The 22,318-nt window shown below is 44.6% G+C and overlaps 1 protein-coding gene across 3 annotated transcripts; it reads right to left on the bottom strand.

Moving 5' to 3' along the window:
* Positions 1–4,029: 4,029 nt before the first annotated feature.
* On the bottom strand, positions 4,030–22,065 carry si:dkeyp-121d4.3 (protein split ends). Of its 3 annotated transcripts, none has more exons than XM_005462228.3 (21): positions 21,925–22,065; positions 21,737–21,787; positions 21,180–21,402; positions 20,485–20,527; positions 20,264–20,389; positions 20,057–20,161; positions 17,718–17,936; positions 17,420–17,566; positions 17,095–17,334; positions 16,403–16,621; positions 16,182–16,328; positions 15,874–16,104; positions 14,968–15,147; positions 14,632–14,886; positions 14,390–14,494; positions 14,145–14,282; positions 13,412–13,519; positions 13,182–13,213; positions 10,670–13,049; positions 10,343–10,454; positions 4,030–5,009 (listed from the first exon to the last, which is right to left on the bottom strand). In XM_005462228.3, exons 5-21 carry the CDS (start codon positions 20,369–20,371, stop codon positions 4,393–4,395), a joined length of 5,343 nt encoding a protein of 1,780 aa, XP_005462285.2. In that variant the 5' UTR covers positions 20,372–20,389; positions 20,485–20,527; positions 21,180–21,402; positions 21,737–21,787; positions 21,925–22,065; the 3' UTR covers positions 4,030–4,392. The 3 variants fall into 3 exon arrangements, with proteins under 3 accessions (XP_005462285.2, XP_019222016.1, XP_005462286.2); XM_005462229.4 differs by lacking the exon at positions 4,030–5,009 and adding an exon at positions 9,922–10,199; XM_019366471.1 differs by lacking the exons at positions 14,145–14,282; positions 14,390–14,494; positions 14,632–14,886; positions 14,968–15,147.
* Between the last annotated feature and the right edge of the window lie 253 nt (positions 22,066–22,318).

The following is a 22,318-nucleotide window of genomic DNA, read 5'->3' as shown; positions in this document are numbered from 1 at the left end:
CGAGTACACGAGAACGCAAGTACGCACAAGTACGCATATTGAGAAACGCCCACAATCCCAGTTTAGACCCTCGCTGTAACAGGTGCGGGTCTGACGATGCCAATCTAACCCACATGTTTTTGACCTGCCCTGCCCTGGTAAATTTTTGGGAGGTTTTCTGCACTTTGAACAAGGCTACCAGCCTGAAACTAGCTCTCAACCCCCTACTTGCTCTCTTTGGTACAGCGGGAGAGGATGATAAGTATATTCCCAGAGCAAAGTGTAGGGTGCTGTCTTTTGGTTCCCTCCTGGCTAGGTGTGCCATTTTGATGAGGTGGAAGGCTGCTGCGCTGCCCTCCCATGTTTAGTGGCTTGCTGATCTCATGTCATGTCTCAGTCTGGAAAAGATCCACTGCTCCATCCAGAACCAAAAGGGCACATTTGATCAAATTTGGGGTCTCTTTCTGGAAAACTTCTCTAAACTTCAACTTAAGGATGTTCCAGCTGACTAACGGATTTGCTTCTTCATAGTGGTCTGATGTCTGTCTGTGTTAACAGGATTGTGAAGCTCAGTGATGTTGTATCTAACTTCTGTGTGGTTCTTATGGAAAGGGTTAGTTAATATCATAATCCCTCCCGGGTTGTGGCTTCTGTTATTTTGTTGGAGGGGGGTTGTTTTTTTTCTCTCTTTTTGTTTTTTTTTTCTTGGTTTTGTTTTTTTGCCAGTGTCCGGCAGCCTCGCCTCTATCAGTGAGCCCCAGGGCAGCTGTGGCTACAATGTAGCTTGCCATCACCAGTGTGTGAGTGTGTGTGAGAATGGGTGAATGACTGAATGTAGTGTAAAGCGCTTTGGGGTCCTTAGGGACTAAGTAAAGCGCTATACAAATACAGGCCATTTACCATTTTTTCTTTGTAAAATATATCCACAAATACTCAATAAAAATATTTTGAATAAAAGAAGTTCAAAAATCTTTTTTTCATGCCTAAAGATGAATAAAAATACTTAAGAAAACAATCCTGATTGAGGTTGTCATAATTCAGCATTGAAAGGGTTAAATACCCTCCTCCCCAAACTGAGATGCCTACAGATGCATCTGTGACAACAAACTTGTGTCAGCTCTTCGGTTTGCACTTTATGAAATGCATTGTTCACAAAGGTAACACCATCACACTTTTTTAAAGAATCAGAATCTTTATTGTCATTGTGCTTTAAGAACAACAGAAACTGTATCCAAACATGTTCAGTGCAAGTGAAAAGAGAAAAGTATAATAAATAAATAAATTAATAAATATAGTATATAGAAGACTGTAAATGAGAATGGACAAGGGAAAATATGGTTATCGCACAGTGATTTAGTCCTTAGAAAAATATTGCACAGTTAAGAGTTTACATTTTCATAGTGGTTTATCCCCGAGTATATTTATTAATGCAACAGCCAGACACCGCCTTCCTGAGGGTAACAGCTGGAACAGGTGATGTGCACACTGCCTGCATGTTAAAAGATCAGGGCATGCTTTCACTTAGGAACTTCTCCCTCCTCGTGGTACCCCTGAGTTTTGTTTTAATAGTTCGTTTTCCTTTAAAGCATGGCACGTCTCTCTGCTTTCATCAACCTAAAATGCTTCTCCTGGAGATCCCTCCTCACGCCTCTGAATACCAGCTGCTGTTCAGCTTTAAATCTCAGAATAGTTTGGGACTCATCATGTTCCAGTCAAAAAAACTGTACAAAGTATAAGTGCAAATATAAGTAATACAAACTATTATACAAATTATAATTGGAAAACAGAGCAGTGCACTCTGCATATGACCCAAATGATATAACAGTGGGTTGTTTCACCGTGTTCATCAGAATGAAAGCCTGGGGGACGAAGCATCTCTCTCTGGCGGCTGGTTTTTCATCACAGAGCCAGTTTATTTACCAGTTTGCAACCTGAAAATATAACAGCAACACTTTCCCCTGAAGGGCTGTGAGAGACGTCCTGAGATTTACGGTTGACTTGTTGGAAATTACGAAGCACATTTGCAGGAAACAAAAACTGTAAAATTAGCCGTAGCAGGATTTTGAAAGTTTTTCAGGGAAAACAATGGAAGCAGCAAACTTTCAGCTCATCTTCTCAGGCTGCAGACATCCGTCTGCTTCAGCTTCTGTTTGATGAAATATTCAAACTTATGTTGAATTTCACGAAGGCTCATCTGATAAGCTGTTTCTATTGGACACTGATGCACACTGACTCAGCAGGTAGTTTTCACTTACCTGATTCATCACAGGTAAGCATCTGTGTGGGGACGCGCGGCACTAAAGCTTAAGGCCTGCAAACAGCTTCTGATTTTACCTGAGCTCCAGGCACCTTTGTGAGGGTCGCAGAGTGAAGATTTTCTTCTTCTGAAACTCATTTCAGTTGAACTTCTTTAAACCTGAAGATTTCTGCGACATTCTGAGTGTCCCCTCCTCTGCGTTTCTATCCAGGTGAAGGCTGGAATTCCACCAGGAGAGACAGGAGAGGATGAGCGCAAGCGTCCAAAGTTTCTGCTCAGAACGGTTCACCTGCTGAGTCTTCGACTCACCTGGAGTGTCTTATTGGCCGAAACCTGCAAAGAAACCAGAAACTCACCTGGTCGGCTCCGACAGGTACCACACGAGGCGAAAGCTTGAGTGCAGAACAAACTGCATGTCTGTCACGTCTGAAACATTACAACTCAAACATCATAGCTCTAAACTCTGACCTGAAAAATTCACGATCGGTGTCATCAATCCATCCCTTCACATTTGCTCTGCGCACAGCGGGGACGAGTTTAACGACCGTTGCCTCAGATGTAAAGAAAAGGAGAGTTTGGATCTATTGCGCTCAGTCGAGTCTTTCTAGTTTCAGGGATGAAGATCTTCGTCTCTCCAGTTTCCTGCCCTCACAGTAGCATTCTTTTAAACTCAGTCATTAACCTACAAACACAGACATCAGAAAGCTGCAAACCCGCAACACACACAACACCTAAGAACATCAAATCATTCTGAGCTTCATTTTTCTGACAAGAACTATTTGGGTATCAGTGACCTCTCAATGTACATAAATATGTTTTTGGCTTTGTTCTCTTTCCTGAGCAGGTGATGAGAGATGATCTTCAGTTACAAACTGCTTAAACAGAACATTTAAAGACCAAACTCTCACTTTCCAACTCAACATATGAATAGATCAGAATTAACTGGAAGCTGAAATGAAAGGATAGACGTGTGTTCATTAAATGAAGGCGATCGCTTTTCAGAGCTTCTGTGGCTGCATAGGAAACACACACATTAACCTACCTTACCGTTTTCACAGGTGTCTTATGTACGATTCGACCTCCACAGGAGACCCCTGCTCCTAAATGTTGCACAGCTTGCTTCATGAGCACTAACCAATAAGTGATCATTACTTACGCTCACCTATCAATATACATGCATCAGGAGCCCAGCAGCACCTTCAGAGGGTCACACTGCTGTGACCTATGACCTTTGAGCTTGAAGTTCTCACAATGACATGAATAAAAACTTTTTAAACAGATTTGATTGTTTTAAGGACTGAGGTCATCCCATATGAAAGGACCTTTTTAAAAAAACCTAATTTCTGTTTAACTCACTGTCTGAAACCACAACCGTTCACACAGGAAGTCCCGCCCACAGCCACCTGATTCAGAGCAGCTTTGACCTTTAAACAAAGACATTAAAGAGAAAACAAAAGAAAACAAAAACAGGTGAAAAAAAAGCTTTTTTACACTTGGAACAAAGTAGTAACTTATATGACAGATAGAGATACTCTTCTTTAATGCTTCTCTGACTAAAACAATCAGCATCCTTTCATTTCTGTCTCAGCTATTAAAGACCAAATGTGAAGGCTGGCCTTCATCTACATTGGGTACAATGAGTAATAATTATTCCTGACAAAATGACCGGTTGCGGTTCTTCTCCATCCTCCGCTCCGATAATATTGCAAATGAAGATGTCACAGAAGCTTCTGATAGCTCCCACATATTCACAGATCATCGTTTTAGACGAGACATTTATCACAAAGACGAGACCAGACTGAATCAGTGTTTATTTCATTTTCAGAACACAAACACAAACACAAAGCAGTTTAAATCATGAACATGCTTTTTGCTTAAATCAAATGTACTGGCAGGTTTAACAGCTCCATGCATGAGAAAAATGTCTCTGCATACCTGCTGCATAACATTAAGTCGTAATGGCTGAAAATGAGCTGACATTAATGAATACAGTGAATTTATTATTACCGTAAGATGTGAGATATGCTACACAGTAAGCTAAAACAGTTTCATTAGTCAGGAGGAGGTTTGTGCAGCTACAGAGTCGGTGAAAAACTGCCTAGCTATCCTCAGAAATAAACCTAAAAAAAAGGAGAAAGAAATGAATGTGAAACCTCTCAGCTCTTCTCAGAGGCTGCGTTCACCTCCATCTCCCACTTCTCCAGGAAGTCCTGCAGGTTCAAATTGAAAACATCGATGCCCTTTTGGGAAAGGTGGACACCATCGACCCGGTAAAGACCCGTGTTTGCACCACAGCGGATGTTATCGTGGGTCAGAGAGGTGCCGCCCAGCTCTGAGATGATATTTTGGATCCGGCGGTTTACCGTAGTGCGGACCAAATCGACCTCGTGGCTGTCCGCCGAGTGGCGCCACACCCTTCGAGGGAGGATATTGGACCACACAAGGACGCACTGTGGGAAGATGCTCCTCATAGACGTCAAGTCCTTCTTGACGGAGGCTAGCAGGTCTGTGGGGCTGTCGGTGCTCAGGTCATTGCCCCCCAGGTGCAGGATAAGGACATCTGGGTTAGGCCAGGTGACCTTCAGCTGGTGGAGCTGTGGCAGCAGCTGAGACCACGTCATGCCCTGGGTGCCCTTCCACCAGACAGTCACTTTGCCGGGGTCCATGCCCAGCTGCATACCTACCTCTGGAGACTTGGCACGCGACTCGGCCCAATACACCAGCGAATGACCGACGATCCAAACGTTCCTGGGCTCACTGCTGACTTGCTTACCTGGAAATTCCAACAGGATATACTTGTAAGTGCCAAAGCCTTATGGAACATCTTCACAAGCTGAACCCAAATCACATTTAGCATCAAATCCCAAAGCTAAGACTATTCAGTCTTCAAGCTGGTTTCACAAAGCTCTTTTAGACCAAAGTGTCAGGTCAACTTTAATTAGCACAAAAGTATAATTTTAAAATGTCCAGAAGAGATCTGCAGTGCTTGGACATTTGTGACGGCTGACAGCTGAATTAAAGGTCCATCGACCTTTGTGAAACAAGCAACCTTAATACAGGTGACATCACATAGGATTATCTGTGCAATATTCACCCTCTCAGCTTCATTTGCAGATGAGGTTCCTTTTAGCTTCATGGTGCTTACTTGGTGCATTATTAAAGCTTTTCTTTGTCGTATTTGCTGAAGCTTTCTAGCTCAATACATCAGTGACTATATAAATGACTGAAGTGATAATTACCATTTCAGGAAAGTTAAGTGTTAAGCCAAAAGAAAACCCACCATTTACATGTTTGTGATAAATTACTCTTTGTATCTACATGTTCAGACTCATGACTTTGTTAATTGATTTATATTTTAAAAATGTACTTTTGACTATATTAAAGCAATCAAAACTATCAGCCCTATTTAATCAAGAGACCAAAATGATTACCTACCTTCGCCATCAAGACATTAAATAAGTCTGCAGTGTTTTTATTTTAAACCTCTTTAAAATCTAACGTATGCAAAGCTGTTTGCGAGCGTTGCTGTAGCAGCTTTTATATCCTGTCCCTAGCTAATAACTCAGTCCCAAATAGCACCCCATTTCTTAAATATTTCATTTTTACAGATAATACTGATGCACAAAAAACACTAATTATACTGCTTAACCTCGTTATCAGTTTCATTCTAAGGCCGTTTTACTCCGAGGTTGCTTCAGAGACCAATATTTCATGTGGGGAAAGGAAATGGAGCTTAAGTTCAAAAAAGCCCAACGAGGGCGGATGAACGGGAATGTGGAACCCCAACTACACTCGCTTGACTGTCGTTGGGGTGATGGCCAGTGTTTCAGGGCTTATAGCACAGTCCAGTCATAGCCAGGTAACAGAAACAATATCTGGGAGAAAAATTCTCTTTCCATAAACTTTTTATCATTTACAATCCTACCACCAATGGTGACACGTTTAAACAAAGCTGAAATCTCTATTGGGCTGTAGATCACATTTGAGCCAGTATGAAGTTCTTCTGGTCTCCACGTGGAACACTAAAGGCTGAATCTGCAGGCAGTGTCCAAAGCTTCAAAACGGCCTTAAAGTGGCCCATTTTTTGTATCATCGGGTCACGCATTTACATCTGATCATTACTACTCACTACTGGTGGATATTTAACAGCTGGACTAGAGTGTGTGATTTAGTCATTGAGAGCACCTTAAAACTACAAAGATGAAGTTAGTGTGGAGGTGGATCCATGGAAAAAGTCATTTAAGTGTGGGTCAGATCTTTAGAGGCTGCAAGGCGTAGGCCAATCTAGCATAACTCTCTGTTCACATTATGCCCTGTTGTTGGATTATTTGACAGATTTTATTTCCATTTCCATTTCCCATTTCCATATTGGACCTCATTATTTCACTGACATCTAAACCAAAATAGTCTAAACTGGAAGTCCAACCTGTGAAACCTCACAGGTCTGCAACTTGAATAGAAGTTACCTGAGCACATGTTTAAAGGCAAAGATGAGACCTGTTGTGTGTGGAGTCACATTGGATGTAAATGCGTCAAAGCGTGAGCTGTGACAGACGACCTACTGCCGTTTGGATGATGGAAGTCCAAAGGTTTGAAGTTCAACCACTTCCTGTGACACAGCCATGTTTGTGGCACAGAAAATAAAAAAAAAACCCAAAAGGTGCGGATAAAGTTATCTATACGACCAGTCGGTATCAGGCAGGAATATCAGCAGTGCGTCAGTCCCAGCTTCAAAAGGACTTCTCTGTTAGCTTTCTGAGCTAACAGTGGTATTACAGGTAAGACAAGCAAGAAAAGTATAACGTCCCTATCATATAACAAAAGCTGGACAGCTTAAAATATTGGTGTGACAACTCTTGAAATCTAATTTTACAATCAAACATAAGAGTATCAGACTGTGGTAAATGATACTGATTACCTACCAAAGAAACGGTGATCTGTAGCTGAGGCCAGTGTCACAGACTAACAGGTACAATCCCAACCATGTGATTAACCGCCCCCCCCCCCAAAAAAACAAAAACTTTATACCTTTGATATAAAGGATGATGATTTAAAATGATCTCTTAAATTTAAACACAATGCTATGCTGCCTTAAACAAGTTTTAATAAAATATTCTATGATCAGAAGCGATATTTGTACTGAGGGCAGTGGACCCGTTCTGCTACTCCATATCGGCGTATATGACTGATGTTCTTATTAAATGTGACCAACGTTCACATAATGTTATAAGTCTAACTGAACCATCACTTTATGTTTTCTCTTCTTTCAGGAGACAGCCAATCAGGAGAAAGTGGCTTTTATATAAGGTGGCCTTCAGGAGACAGGAGCTCTTCGGGCAAGTATAAAGACTTATTTACAGGATAAAACTACAGAGCTGGAAATTAGCAGAATAGGTCCACTTCAGGCTAATGACACTTGCGTAATGAAGCCTATGGTAACAAGATGGGTAACCTAAAGAGGAGATTAATATGGACGTTATATACCTGGAGCAAATTTTCCAAATGAAAAAGGACAAACTTATCTGGACACAATGCTTTTCATCATACTTGCTACTCTTTTGTGACATTCAAAGAAGCCTATAAAAAAACAAATCTTGTATCTAAGATTAAAATCAAGCAGATGTGAAATAATGTAATTAGCAGTCCAAACAGGTCTACTCTGGAACAAAAGTCGCATCCCTAATGGGTAACCTCTCTAATCTCTCATTAGGTACCAAATTAGTTCTAAAATATTAGATAACCAAACATTTTTACCTGCGGTGGAATTAAACAACCTTCTCAAGGAAGCTTTCCTGATTCAGGAGCTCTTCCAGTTAAGTATTAAACCTGGCTGGATAAAAATAACCATTCCCGAGTTCCTTTTACTGTAAATGAATAAGGAAGGCTTTACTTGTTGGTGCCCGGATTATGAGTAGTCTCCTGGATCTTCTTCTGCACACATTTCAGTTCGATGCAAATGGAAATGAGAAAACTTGACTTACCCTGAGTATTTCATTAGGACTGGACTCAAAAACTTCAAATCAAACACAAAAAAATCTTGTGCAAACAATTCTGTAAAAACTAAAGACTAAATGTCTAGAAAAGTGGACTTGTTAGCAATAATCAACCAAATTATAATTACCACTTAAAACAATCAGAAAAGGAGCTGTTCCAAATGAGCCCTTATGTACAAACGCTCAATAAAAGATGGCAAAGCATTCGTGACCGCGAGACATTTTGGCTTAAGAGAGCAGAGTTCATAAGAACCTGTAGCTTAGCATTTCCAATATACTTCCAATGCGAAAATGGACACAGTCTGAGCTCTGCTGTGTTTAAGGCACTGTCATCGTTAATGAGCTACAGCTGACATAGTTTCTAACACTATCTGCAGTAAACATTTTCTCACTTCCGTCAAATGTCCGTTTTGACATCCTTAATCTCGGACAGTATATATCAGTAACATGGCATAGATGGCTGGTATATACCTAACGTTCGCTGTATAACGGCTAACTACACACAAAATGACAGCTCTAGACCTCTTAGCATCGCATGCATTTGGGCAGACGGGGCTGGACCACTTTCATTCGACACTAATTCATGTACGCCGAACTTATTCCTGAACTGACGCTCCCTCATTATGATACAACCCTAGATCTTGGATCTAGGCAGTTCTGAGACCTGGACTACTTAACCTTGAATTTTAGATAGAGAAATAAAGAAAGGAATAGTAGCTACCCAATCTTGATAAGACAGAGCAACCAACCAAATATAGGTAGGAATGAGTCAATCTATGAATTTTGGGATGGTCTTTATCATGGTCTTCCTCCTGGTGAGCTGAATCAACGTACTGAGTTTATTTGAATGAGAGCAGGTATCAGGAAAAACATAAAACCATTCAAAGCTTAGAAATGGGATATTATACTAGCTGTTCAGTGTTTACAGTGTTTACACTCAGTGGTCACCATTTCAGTACACCTCTCAGTATCTGGTACTGCGTTGAGGCTGCGAGGCCCAACAGAAGGATCTACTGGCTCTTTGGGGTTCAAATCAGGATTTGTCTTCACTGTCTCCTGGAATTCCCTCTTTGGATTGGAGATGTGATCCTTCATCCAAAATTATTATAGACCTTTATTTACAACGACCCAGAAGTAGAACTAGCATACAAGCAGTCAGCAAATTTGTTCCTGTACTGGTAAGATACATACCATTTAGCAGAAGAATATACCTTCTGAATTACGTGTGTTTATGAATGACCACTGAGTGTAAGTAAATCTAAGCTGAATATGGTGCTAAGCTTTCCAAAACATGATCACTCTGCCTACCTGTCTAGTTATCAATGTGGGTTGATGCTAACATACTGTCAGGTTCTGGACTGGTACTGAATGTTTGGTCATACAGTGAAATTACACTCAAAACAAAGTCTATATTCCAGTGGAAGAGACCAAACACATTATTTTGTGGAGTTCAGATCGCAGCTGGTGGCTTCTCTCGATCATTGGATGAACCACCAGACTCGGTAAACGGGAGCAGAAGAACACACAATTGTAGCATTGCAATGTCTATGATGCCTTTTAGAGGAGTTAATGACTCAATGTCAAAGCTGTGGTGGTATATATATATATATATATATATATATATATATATATATATATATATATATATATATATATATATATATATATATATATATATATATATATATATATATACATACATACATACGTATATATCTGACTCTACTGTGTAGGAATCTATAAGATGGCAGGGCCACCTGGGTGAAGAGACGTGACTGTATCTTAGCACTAGATAGGTCTCTCTCCCATAGGGTGTACCTGGCTAACAAGGCTTGGGTAGTTACATGTTTTCAATTTCAGAGAAAGCAAAGCAATACTTCCTTGATGTTATCTTCTGAATGTTTTACCACATGGCTGGGCTTCTCACTAAAATCTGCTTTTGTTTTTTTGTTTTTGAATACTCAAAGTACCTGTCAAGTGAAATAAAAAAGGAAACCATGAAAATAATATACATTGTATTCAGTGGAAAATATATTTGTCATTCAAATACCTGCAAGTGAAAGGTTTCTAGTTAGGATGAAATATCTTTTTGTAAAAACAGAGGTTCTGATACCTGACGAGATTAGCAAGCCATCCTTACTGGTCTCCCCTTGCTTCTTACGAGCTAGCATCTCCTTGAACTCCTGTTCTCTCTTTTCCAAAAGTCTCTGGTTGTACAAATCCAGCTGCAACATAAATGTAAATACCTTGTGTCAAGACTTCCACCATGATGCAGTTGATCTTATCATTCTTTTATCATTTCCTAGGTTTCTAACTCTCAAGTGCACAAGTTATCCAGGAACATACGATCGAAGGAAAGAACCCATCCAAAAACCAGACGTTCTGTTATTTTATCTCTTGTGCAGTAAAATATCTGATAGTCTAGTAGTGCTGAACCTACCTTCTCCTTCTGCTTGAGCTTTATGTCATCTTCTGTCTCTACTAATGGGGTCTCTGTGGGTAAACTAAACTGGACAGATTTGACTGGTTTGGCTGGTGACTGAACAGCTAGAGATTTCACGGTCTCAATGACCTTCAGGCATCTTGCCACTGTCGTAGAGATAGCAGAATGGTCAGTGCTTGCAGGACTTGAAGATGTCAGTGTTGATGACGGTGGTAGTACCACAGTAGTGGTTAAAGGTTGCGTAGGACTGGTGGTCCCAAGGGGAGGCGCTGTGTCTGGCACTTCAATGAAAGGCAAGACTGACTGATTGGAGGGTGGAGAGAAAAGAGGCTGTCCAGGATGACGTCGTGGTGGAGGTCCAGGAGGTGGTCCCGGAGGAGGCTGTCCTGGCCGCCGTGGAGGAGGTCCAGGTGGAGGTCCAGGAGGTTGTCCCAGTGTTTGGAATTGTGGACCAGCTGCAGGAGGAGCTTGAGTGACCATGCTGGATGTGGATGTCTGCGTTGGCAAAATCTCAGCGGTGACGCCAAGTGGCCAGTTGAATGGTGGTGTTGGATGTCGGTAGTGAGCAGGTGGAGGCCCAGGAGGGGGTTTTGGAGAAGAGGTTGTTGTGGCTGTGCTCCCCATTGTTTTGGTAAGACTCTGTAGCTGTTGTGCCTTCTTAAATGATTCTAACTCTTGCTGGTCCAGGAAATCTTCATATTCAGACACGTTAGTTTTCTGTTTGCCGAGCGGCTCCAAACTGGAGGATCTGACAGGCGAGGGGGAATGGATGCGATCCGATTCCAGAGAACCGGTTCTGGTTGTCCGCAGTTCTTCCCGTGGAGCCGATGAAGTCTCTCTCTCTGTGGTAGATCTCAGGCTAAATACTTTCTCCTGGGCTTGGCTGGCCAGTTTAGAGACCTCTCCTGTACTCAGCTTCAAGCCAATAGTACGAAGTAGACTCTGGATCTTGTCATAGGGTTCTGTCTTTGGATCCTCATTTGTTTTCTCAACGGAGGAACGTTTAGGGCTCGGTGGTCTCTTTTGCCCTTCTTGGGCTAGACTAATGCTCGGTGGCTCTTGAGCCAGCCCCACAATTCGAGAGAAACCCTTGCCATCCTGAAGAGCCCGCTCATGAGGCAGAAGGTCATCATTAACATGAACTGGTCCGGAATTCTTTTCAGCATCCACCTTTCGGTTAAGCATATCAAGGAAACGGTCCAGGGGTGGTTTCTCGGCTGGAGGAGACAAGCGTGATTTCTTCTCCTTTAGTTTGGGAGAGGGGCTTCTAGGAGGCGAGTCTATGGGCGAAGGGGGTCTGAATGAGGTCTGGGATGAGGATGTGGCAGCACTATGGGACAAATGCGGGTGAGTCGAAGCTGTGTGAGCTTTGCCAGCGTGAGAAGGGGGTGACAGGCCACGGGATTCTGGAGAGTGGCTTTGTTTGGCTTGGGGATACAGATCGTAAGGTCGGTCCACATACGCCGGGTCATAGTAGTGATCATCATAGGGTTCATCATAAACATCGTATCGATCAGTGTAGCGGCGGCTGGTAGACGGCGGGCCACCATAGGGAGATTCACTATATAGGCGACTTTCATAAGAGCGGTCACTGTATGGACGGTCACTATACGGATCTGCGTATGGCCGAGTGGCATACGGGTCCCCGTAGCGGTCACTGTAGCACCTGTCTTGGTAAGCACTATATGGGCGGTCATAATAAACATCGTCATAAGGAGGACGGTGGAGGTATTCTGGTCCATCTGGTCGTTTCTTTAAGATGGAACGGACCGGTTTGTACTCGGCTAGGGGAACGGCGATCCTACCGTGGTCGTAGTCAATGCAGGTCCTCTGTCCAGGTTCCAGTCCTCTTGGGTCAATGTCCACCAGCGACTTTTTGTAGGCGATCATTTCATTCAGCTCCTCCAGTTCCCGCTTCTTCCTCGCCAGCTCGTCATCCACAATTCCACCTCGCCTAGGAGGAGGGCTCAGTTCCGTCCTCCTCTTGTGACTTTCTTCATGGTCTCTGTTTGTTTTACTCCTTCTCTTGCTGGCCCGGTCTTTGCTCCTCTCCCTGCTTCTGCTTCGACTCCTGCCGGAGCTCTTGCTCCGGCTGCGACTCCTGCTCCTGCTCTTGGAGCGGCTTCGGGTGCGCTTGTGTAATCTCTCTCGGCTTCGCCTGTGCCTGCTGCTCCGGTGTTCACGGTCGACGCTGGAGCTGCGTCTCTTTTTGATACGTCCAAACTGGTCTCTGGAGGGACTTCTACTCGGACTCCTGCTCTGACTCCTGCTGTATCTACGCCTCGTGGCGCTGTAATCCTTCTTGTTAGTCTTGCTGTCCTGTGCTCTGAGATTCTTCACCACTGCCTTCAGCTTCTCTGCCTCTGGTTTTTCCTTCCTAAGGGAGTTACAGGGAGGTTGTTCTTAATAAGTTTTACAACTTTTCCAAGATACAAAAAGAAATATGGCATTTATTCAGAGCCAAATGTATTTACATGAAGAGTGGTAACATTTTGAATGTACAACTTACTCTTCGGTAGCTTTTGTCAGCTTGATGGTCATCTGCCAAAAAGAGTTGTGACAAATTCATTAGAATGATGACAATTTTGCATTCTTCGCAAAAGATTTCTCACAGTTTGAAGGAAAGTTCGGAAGATTCCATAAAAATGATGCCATAAATTACCAACAGAACTAGTGAGAGTTTGCTCACCATGCATCTCCACACTGGACTAATGTAAACATAAATCAGGTCATCCTTACCTTTCCTTTGTTTGCACCGACACCACCAAGTTTCCTCACTGGGAGGAAAACGCTCTCTGTGTAACGTTTTATCCTGATGGCCTGGACTCCCCCGTCTGCCGTGTCATGCTTGAAAGAAATGACAGACATCATTTTATTCAGAAATGTCACCAGGAACATCACACGTCCAAACATGCGTGATTTCCTCACGTTTAAGCTTGAAGCGTTAAATCTAACACCAACATCAAGAGAAAAACAGAGCGGTCTACAGAGGTAAACTCAAAGACTGTACTCAAAAGATGAAAACAAGATGTTCTTGAAGACGTTCCCCTGATTTCATTTCAAGAGTTCAGTTGCTACCAACCAGAAAGCCTCAGCACTTCCTGTTTTGTTTCTCTACCAACAGTTTGACGAGTTGTTCCGGAATATCATTTAGCTGCCTCTCAAGAGGATCCCTGATCCGCTGGTTGGATAAACTCCACCTCCTCTGCAGCTGGTAGTCCTCGTTCTAATCGACACACCACGGAGGCTTTCCAGGAAGAGCCTGGACCACCTGGAGGTGGAGTCTGTTTGTGAGATGAGGGATTCACCGGAAAGGCAGCCAACTGTTTTTCAGAAAGAGCAGTTCGTGTGCTTCCTGTGTGACCTCCACAGATCACCTTGTGGTAGTTCCATTTAGAAATGTTTGGACCCTCCTCTAGAGTTTACCTGACTTCCTTTCCCTCCACCCCAAGAACCCAGCAAGGGGACTCACCGGGACAATGCTGAACTCAACCTTCTCGTTCAACTCCAGCTTCTTCTTCTCGATCACCTCGGACATGTGGAAGTAGAGCTGGGGGTTCTGAGTGCACTTGATGAGCCCGGAGTCCTCCAAGAACTCGATCACGATGCCCTGGTTGGAAAAGCAGCAGAGACCTGGACTCAGACCCTAAGAACCAAACTGAGGCCGTGTTCAGTTTTTGACTCTGAGGGTGGGAGTAACTGGACTTCAAGTCTTACGTGCTGACGCTGTTCAGTGGATTCTTCAAAGGAGTCGTGGAGAATTTCCACGTAAGTCGCCCGCTCCTCTTTGGTCTCCCGATGGGTGGCGATGTTGAAGCGCACCTGTGCAGGCGAGACACAGTTCAGGATCAGGTTCAAAAGAAGCAAAGGTTCCGTAGATGCTGAAAACTGAGACCTTGATGTTTTCTCAAATAAACGTGACTGGTCTGAAACAGAAGAAGACAGTCCAGCATCCTCACCTTGTCACCATCGAGCATTGTGGCAGTGGTCAGGAGGTCTTTGGGGCCAAAGGTCAGCTGTTTCTGTTGGCCGTCGATGGTCATCACCAGCCGGCCCACCTCTACGTCTCGTTTGGTTTTGACTTCAGCTTCAGGAGGCTTCTCCTTCATTACCTCCTCATCTGTCTTGTCCTTCTTCAGCTCCACCGTTACATCCTGTCCTCCCTCCACCTCTCCCTTCTCATCTTCCTCCATTTTCTCCACCTTTATTTGCACCTGAAAGAAAACAACAAACTGAGTGTTTTCCTTTTGTTTTTCAGGGAAACTGCAGTTCCCACAGAGCTTTTGAAGTTGTACCTGTCCAGCATCAGCAACTCCTTGCTCCTCCTCAGTCGCCTCCTGTTTCTCCTTGAGCTCCTTCTTTATTGTATTGGGAGGGTGTCTGGGAATTGATTTGAGGATGGTGCCTTCAAATCGCTCCTTGCTGATGTCGTCCAGCGTGTCAGGGTCTTTCATTTTGAAGCCGAGCGGCGTCCACTGCAGGATGTCAGGAGGACAGCGAGCATTCAGAAACAGCTCAGAGTTTTATATTTGTGGGTCGTGATGTTTTTGTGAAGATAAAAGGGGAAAGGTTCAAAAAATCGGTTTAACCTCCTAGGACCTGCCGTCCACAAATGTGGACATCACATTTTTGGTTATTTAGACCAAAATACTCAATTTTGCTCTACATGGGCCTGATATCCACTTACGAGGACATTATACTGCTAGTGTTCTATCAAAATTTTAAATGAATATCCTCATTTGTGGCTCTCATTCTTCTTAAAAACAAAAATATGGTAAAAAAAAAAAAAAAAAAAAATCTGGCAATTCTTTGTTTTTACATTCATCGGGCCCCAATATGCCCAAATACCAAAGAGAAATTAAAAATGCATGTCGTGGAAGAGTTTGGGTCTTAGGAGGTTAATGCACTTTTATGAAAAAATAAAATGACAATAACAAGCTCTGGTGATTTAAAGTCATGACTCCCAGATTTCATTCAATCATCATTAGTGGGTTGAATGCTCAGGACCCGCACACTTTGCAATGCTAATAATATTATTATTGAGCTGGTGGCGTGGGGCGCCCTCTGTTGGCTGTTGTGGGTTTCTAAAAGATCCAGAGACTTGTGAGACTTTGCCATAAAAGACTGCGTAAGAGCTGCGAAATGTGACTTTGCAGCCTGAACTCAGTGCCTCTAACAACCACGAGCAGCTCTTTCCTCACCTTGTCTTTGGCAGCTGCCAGTGCTGCAGCCACCTCCTCCTTCTTCTTCCGCTCCAGCTCCCTCTCATGCTCCTCCTCCTCTCTCTTCTTGCTCTTTTCCTCCTTCCTCTTCTTCCTTTCTTCCTCCTCTTTCTTCCTCTCCTCTTCCTCCCGTTTCTTCTGCTCGTACAGGATCGGGTCCTCAATCTTCTTCGTCCTCCTTAGCCTGATGGCCCTCGTGTTCGATTCCACCTGTGGAGACAAAACGATGGATCAAACCCGCCCCGTCTCTGCAGCTCGCTCCTGTTCGGTTCGGTCTGCGCACTCACCTGGATGGTCGTGAACTCCACCTCTTTCTGGAGGTCGTCAACGTTGAACTCTGTATCACTGAAGTTCTCGCAAACGTCAAAGGGAAGCTTGCCGTGCCTCTCCGACGTTAGGATGCCGACCTCTGGCCCCAGCGAGGTGATGATGCCCTGAAAGACAGCGGCTCTTGAGAGACCGGAAGCAGAATGGAGGAGGCGGGTCATCAGTGTGCATGCTGCGTTACCAGCTCTCGCTCCTCTTTGGTGTATTTGAAGGTGAACGGGACTTTGGGTTTGATGTTGGCCGCTCTCCTCTTCCTCGTCATTGTGTCGATCAGCAGGTTGATCAGCACGTGGTCGTTCTTCAGAAGCGTGACGCCACAGTTTCGATGGTCGAAGGTCACATTGGTCCTGACGGTGCCGATGTTGGCGTGGATCTGACCCGGGTAACCAGGCATGCCGGGCTGGAGGCGTGGGAGAGGAGCTTTTTAAATAAACATGTTAACGGCCTGGCACAAAGTCTGCTTACTTCTCCTGCGTAACAACCGTTTCTATAGCTCACCTGTTTAAATTGGATTAAGGCTTACAGTTTGCATGATTAGGGGCGAGGCCTGTTTGACTGACAGGTGGATGCTTCACCTGAACTGGACCCGTGGGCCGTGTTTGTGCTGTTGGAGCCTTTTTAATGAGGTCACTGTACTAACAGACCGTCTGAGGAGGCGGAGCAAGAGTTTGGCTCCACAGTGAGATTCTGGGACTCTGATTGGATGTTACCGAGTGCCGATTTGGAGATGTTAAAAATTTTCATTTAACACTGTTTGAAGTCAATTAGTGACATCTGCTGGTCGATACACATAAAAACATTAGTTACCGTCTCCTTGGTTTCCTGTTTGTCTCATCTCAGTTTAAAACTGTTAAAGTTTGAGTTCAGGGTCACCTTGGGTTCGATGATAGTCTGACTGACGATGCCCTCGTACAGCTCCGTGTCCAGCATCATGTTGGGTCCGATCTCCTGCTTGGTCCTGGTTCTGATCGGCTTGGTGAAGCAGTCTTTGGTCCCGTCATTTTCTTTCCTATCCTCCTCGTCGCCGCTGGCGTTAGCAGTGGCAGTGCAAAGGGTCAGGAGGAGGGGCTCCCTCACCCGCTGGATCCTGACGGCTCGTTTTCCCGCTCTCAGCTGATGGTAAGAGCAGAGAGATGTTTGAAACGGTCCGGTCAATGGCACCGACGGCCATGAGCACACTCTCAGCTAACAGCCTCACCTGAATGACGGTAAACTCCACCTCCTCATTGATGTCCTCCTGCGTGAACTCGACGTCGCTGAAGTTCTCTTTGGTTTCAAAGGTGAGCTCCGTGTCGTCCTGCCTCTTGATGACGCCTTCTGTCTCCTTCAGGCTGACGATGACGCCCTGCCGCCCGCAGATGAGTGGAAAGAGTAAAACCATCAGACAGAGAAGCCGATTCGAGAACACGTGAGCAATCAGACATTTCTCGTTTAAGGATAGACAGCGGAGAGGTTTCACCGCATGAGCACCGCCAGCAGGCGAGGATGGGCCTGACCTTCTCTCTGATCTCTTTGGTGTGGCTGAAAGTCGCCGGGATTTTGGGCTTGATGTTGGTGGCTCTGGTCTTCTCTGTGATGATGTCGGTCAGCAGGTTGATGAGCACCTGGTCGTTCTTCAGCAGCGTCACCGTGCTGTCCTTCCTGTCGAAAGGCAGGTTCCTCCTCACAGGCCCGATGGTCACATACACCTGACCCGGGTACTGACGCTCACCGGGCTGCACGGCAACGGCACGTGGAAACGTGGAGGAGACGAAGTAGAAACAGTTTTAGCTTTTTTGTGTCTCTATTACATTTAACATCTTTGTTACAGTTTTCTGGTCTTACTGAATAAAACCTGAATCTGAATAAGCTAAACTAAATGCAGCTGAACCGAGTAAACAAAAACAACAACAGAAATGTAATAAATGAGAACATGAAGACAAACACACCAAACGCAAACTGACAAAATTAACCATACAACTTATTACAACGCTTCTTTTCTCCTTTAGATTTTTTATTTTGACAGTTGAATAAATCAGAAAATTCAAACTGAAATTTAAAAAAAATTAGAGTTTCTTATAAATCTAATGGTACTAAGGTGGCTACATGTACTGGTTTATTTTCACTGATGCAGCAGATCTATGTTGAAAAGCAGGCTCAGTCCCTGCAGCTTTCAGTGATCTCAACTTTCAATAAGCATGAAAACCAAAGTCGTTAAACTGGGCCAGAAAATGACTGTAGAAGGATTTTTAAACACTTTCAAAGTTGTTAAACATGTTGACTGGCTGAGGATGTTATTTAAGGACCAGAGAAAGTCTTACAGATGTTCAATAGTTTGATTGGCCAATCACAGACAAACTGAGACCTGCGGCTGCTCCTTGGACACACTCTCAATTTAATAGATACAGAAAATTAAGAAATGATGTTAGTAAATTAAATAAATCCAAGAAAAGATGTTATTAAAAAAAAGATTAATGAGGTAAAATCCTAACTGAGGTTTGGGCGGGAGAGCTAAATCAGTGCATCACTGTAGACAGACAGATCCTTCCTGACTACACCCGCTGATATCTGTGTGTTTATTTTAAGGACAAAGTTTGTACTCTAAGAAAAGGGATGGATCCACACGATACAGTGATTTAAATAATACGTGAAAGAAGAATGAGCAATTAATCAGACAGAGCTGGTATGAATATAACTGAATGTGTTAAAACTATCCATCCATCCATCCATTCACTTCTGCTTATCCTTTTTCAGGGTCGCGGGGGGCACTGGAGCCTATCCCAGCTGTCAAAGGGTGAGAGGCAGGGTACACCCTGGACAGGACACCAGTCTGTCACAGGGCTAACACACAGGGACAGACAACCAACCACACTCACATTCACTCCCGCATTCACACCTATGGGCAATTTGGATTTTTCAATTAACCTATCCCCACAAAACTGTGTTAAAACTAATGAGAGAGAAACCATCAGGTGCTGATAACCTGAGATCATTACAAACAGTAGCTGATGTGACAACTTCATTCTGTCCTCTGGGTGGAATAACCTCTTAAAGAACAATAAGGAGCCAAAAGTGTGTCATTCGTTCTGAGTAGATGATGGAAGAACAGACAATGAACACATCAGTGAACTCTGTAGAACTGCGGCCTCACAGAGAACAGATGATCAGAGATAGTCGTTAAAGCTGGGCGTTTGAGTCAACTCGATCATGAAATCTTATTGGATACATTAAATTGTTATGGTTTTGAAAAGTCTGCTGTTGAATGGGTTAAGAGTTGCTTACTGTAACGTTTAATCTGAGTGACTCTGACACTCACACTCTCAGCTGTGGTGTTCCTCAGGGCCGTAGCCTGAGGCCACTTTTATTTGCTGTTTTTACAAACGACTTGCGTTTTGCTTTGGACAGCTCCACCTCTGCTCCAAGCTCTGCTGTTGAAGCTAACAGGGATCTTAATAAACACATAATGAAGCTCACTGAGAGAAGGCCGAGGGTTTGCAGCAAAGCAACGGGCAGCTAACTTTGAGGAATCCAAAATATAAAACAGATTTATCAGTTTCTTCTTTGCTACATGATTCCAAATAACCTGCTTCATACATCTGATGCTTCAGTGAGAATCTACAAAGTAGAAAGTAGTAAAAATAAAGAAAAACCATTAAATGAGAAGGTGTGTCCAAAGCTTGTATATATATCAAAAACAAAAACATTTAACTGACTGTTAATTTCATGTATGTATCAAAATGTATTTAAGGCTGAATTTGGCAGTTTGGGTCCTTCGCAATAATTAAATGTATAAAACAAAGCAGCGCTGAGGCGTCAGAGGGTTTGGGACTTGCAGCTGCAGGTTTCTCGAACTCACCTGAGGCTCCACGATTGGCTGACAGACAACGGCCTCGTAGATCTCAGGGTCCAGGTTCTCGGTCCCGCCCGGTGCCACCTTCACGTCGGTCGCTATTGAGCTGTTCTGCTCAGGAACAGGAAGTGACAGAACACCAGGTTTACAGAGAGAACACATCCACGCCGTCAACTTGTAGGACGACTAACAGGCAGCTAGGGGGCCCCTCACCTTCTCCTTGCAGGCGGTGAAGTGAACTCTGACCCCGGCCGTCATGGCTTTAGGATTTCCAAAGAAGGCGTCGAAGCTGAAGGTGAACTTCTCCAGGTCTTCACGCATGATGTAACCAAACGTTGGCTGCAGGTCAAACACAGAAAACGACAAAGATTCAAACAGGTGAGCTTGTAAACAGGTGAGGGGGTAAACAGGTGAGGGTCAGACGGAATTCTCACCCCAATGAAGGAGATGATCCCCGTGGACCTGCCCGGAGGTGGCCTGCAGACAGAGAGCAGTTTAAACAGCAGCTACAGGAAGTGATGTCACATTTACAGCACAGGTGTTAAAGGTGGGGAGGGGGGCACAGTGCCCGCGTCAATACAGAGATCAAAGCTGCTGAAACGAGCCGACCTCCACACTAACATGACTGAATCTGTGAATTCCACAAACACACAGCTCACTGCTCCCACAAGCCGGCGTTCCATGTGGGAACTTTCATTTCTAAAGTCTCTCTTTAGGCCTGAGCTGCAGCTTCAACTCAGCTGATGCGTCTCACACACACCTGTGCTGCCTGCTGGTTCTACAGATGCCCCACAGGTGTCAGCATAAATCATTTATTTATTAAATAAATAAATAGAATACATTTGATGTATTTGTTGGTAGTCTGAGCACCGCCAGATGAGCAGGGTTAGTTCCACTATACTGAGAGAAGACTGACGTCTCCACCACCGAGCTGGCCACAGAGTCTGCTTTTGATTTTAGGTGAACTGTCCCTTTAAAGAGGAGTGCAGTACCTGAGTGAGTCTCTCAAACACAGCAGCCAGCTCACAGACGCAGGAAGCTGTTCAGCAGCAGCTCCAATGCTCTGAGGTAAAATTTGAGTTTTTGTGAATGGAGACTGGTGGGAGTGATTTTTGCCAACTGTACTTACTTTTCAAATGTGCGTTTTCCCAGCAGCCCCAGAGCTTTACTGATTGTGCTGACCTCAGGTTTGGGTGTCGGGGCAGGAACGGTGGGGGCGGTGGGAGCAGCGGCAGTGGTGGTGGTGGCGGGCTCAGCAGCAGGCGTTTTTTTGGCCACAGCTGGGTCCTCAGCGGGCTTTTAGCCTCAGACGATGTTGACTCCGTAGCCGGAGCTGAAATCAGAGCTTTGATCTGACAAAGAAAAAAGAAGAAACCAGCAGGTGTCTTTACTGAGCGCGCTCACTAACAGCCTCATTCACATCCTGCACACGTTTACATTTTAATTCAGTTCAATTCAAATTCAATTCAATTTTATTTATATAGCGCCAAATCACAACAGCAGTCGCCTCAAGGCGCTTTTAGTGACGTCTGAATATTTTAAAAATGTTCTGCAGTTTGTGATACGCTCTGAGACAACGAGCCAGGAACATCTGACGAAGGTTCAACAGCCATCACTGTCTCACCAACATCTGTCACACAGCTGCAGGTTAAGAGTACGGCTCTGTCCTCGGGGATCAGGACTCACCCACTCGGGCTGGTCAGGCGGAGGGTTGGGCATGGGCTCTTCCACCACAGGCTGAAACCAGACAAACAAACCTTCACTTATTCTGACATAAACTGCGCTTTTATCACAGCTAACACACAATAATCAATAATCAGTGATCGATATCTCTGACTGAGGTGGTGCTCGTGTGGACTCTGCTGATCGCTCACCTCTCCTGTCCAGCCGGGCGGAGGGTAGGCCGGTGGGTATCCAAAGGGAGGCATGCAGCTTGGGGGTACAAAGGCTGTGGGGTCCGGCGGAGGCATCCCAACCGTAGGCACAGGGGAATACCAGCTGGGACCACAGGGGGGGGACAGGGGGAACCACAGGGGGGCCACAGGGGTATGGGTGCAGGAGGGACGGGCTCGGGGCCCCATGGTTCAGGGGGACCCTCCAGATCCCAGCCAGGATGACCCCATCCTGGCGGAGGGAGAGGCCGGTCGGGTCCCCAGTCATCACGGAGTCCCCTCCAGTCAGCCTCTGGGTGTAGGGTTCTCCAATAATCGGCACGACGGTCCCAGTCCCAGTCCTCCGGTCCCCAGCCAGGGGGAGGAGGTCCCCGTG

Source organism: Oreochromis niloticus, linkage group LG13 (assembly GCF_001858045.2).
Source record: "Oreochromis niloticus isolate F11D_XX linkage group LG13, O_niloticus_UMD_NMBU, whole genome shotgun sequence".
NCBI classification, from domain to species: domain Eukaryota; kingdom Metazoa; phylum Chordata; class Actinopteri; order Cichliformes; family Cichlidae; genus Oreochromis; species Oreochromis niloticus.
The sequence above is the reverse complement of the archived record's forward strand: the minus strand, read 5'-3'. Positions and strand labels throughout refer to the sequence as shown.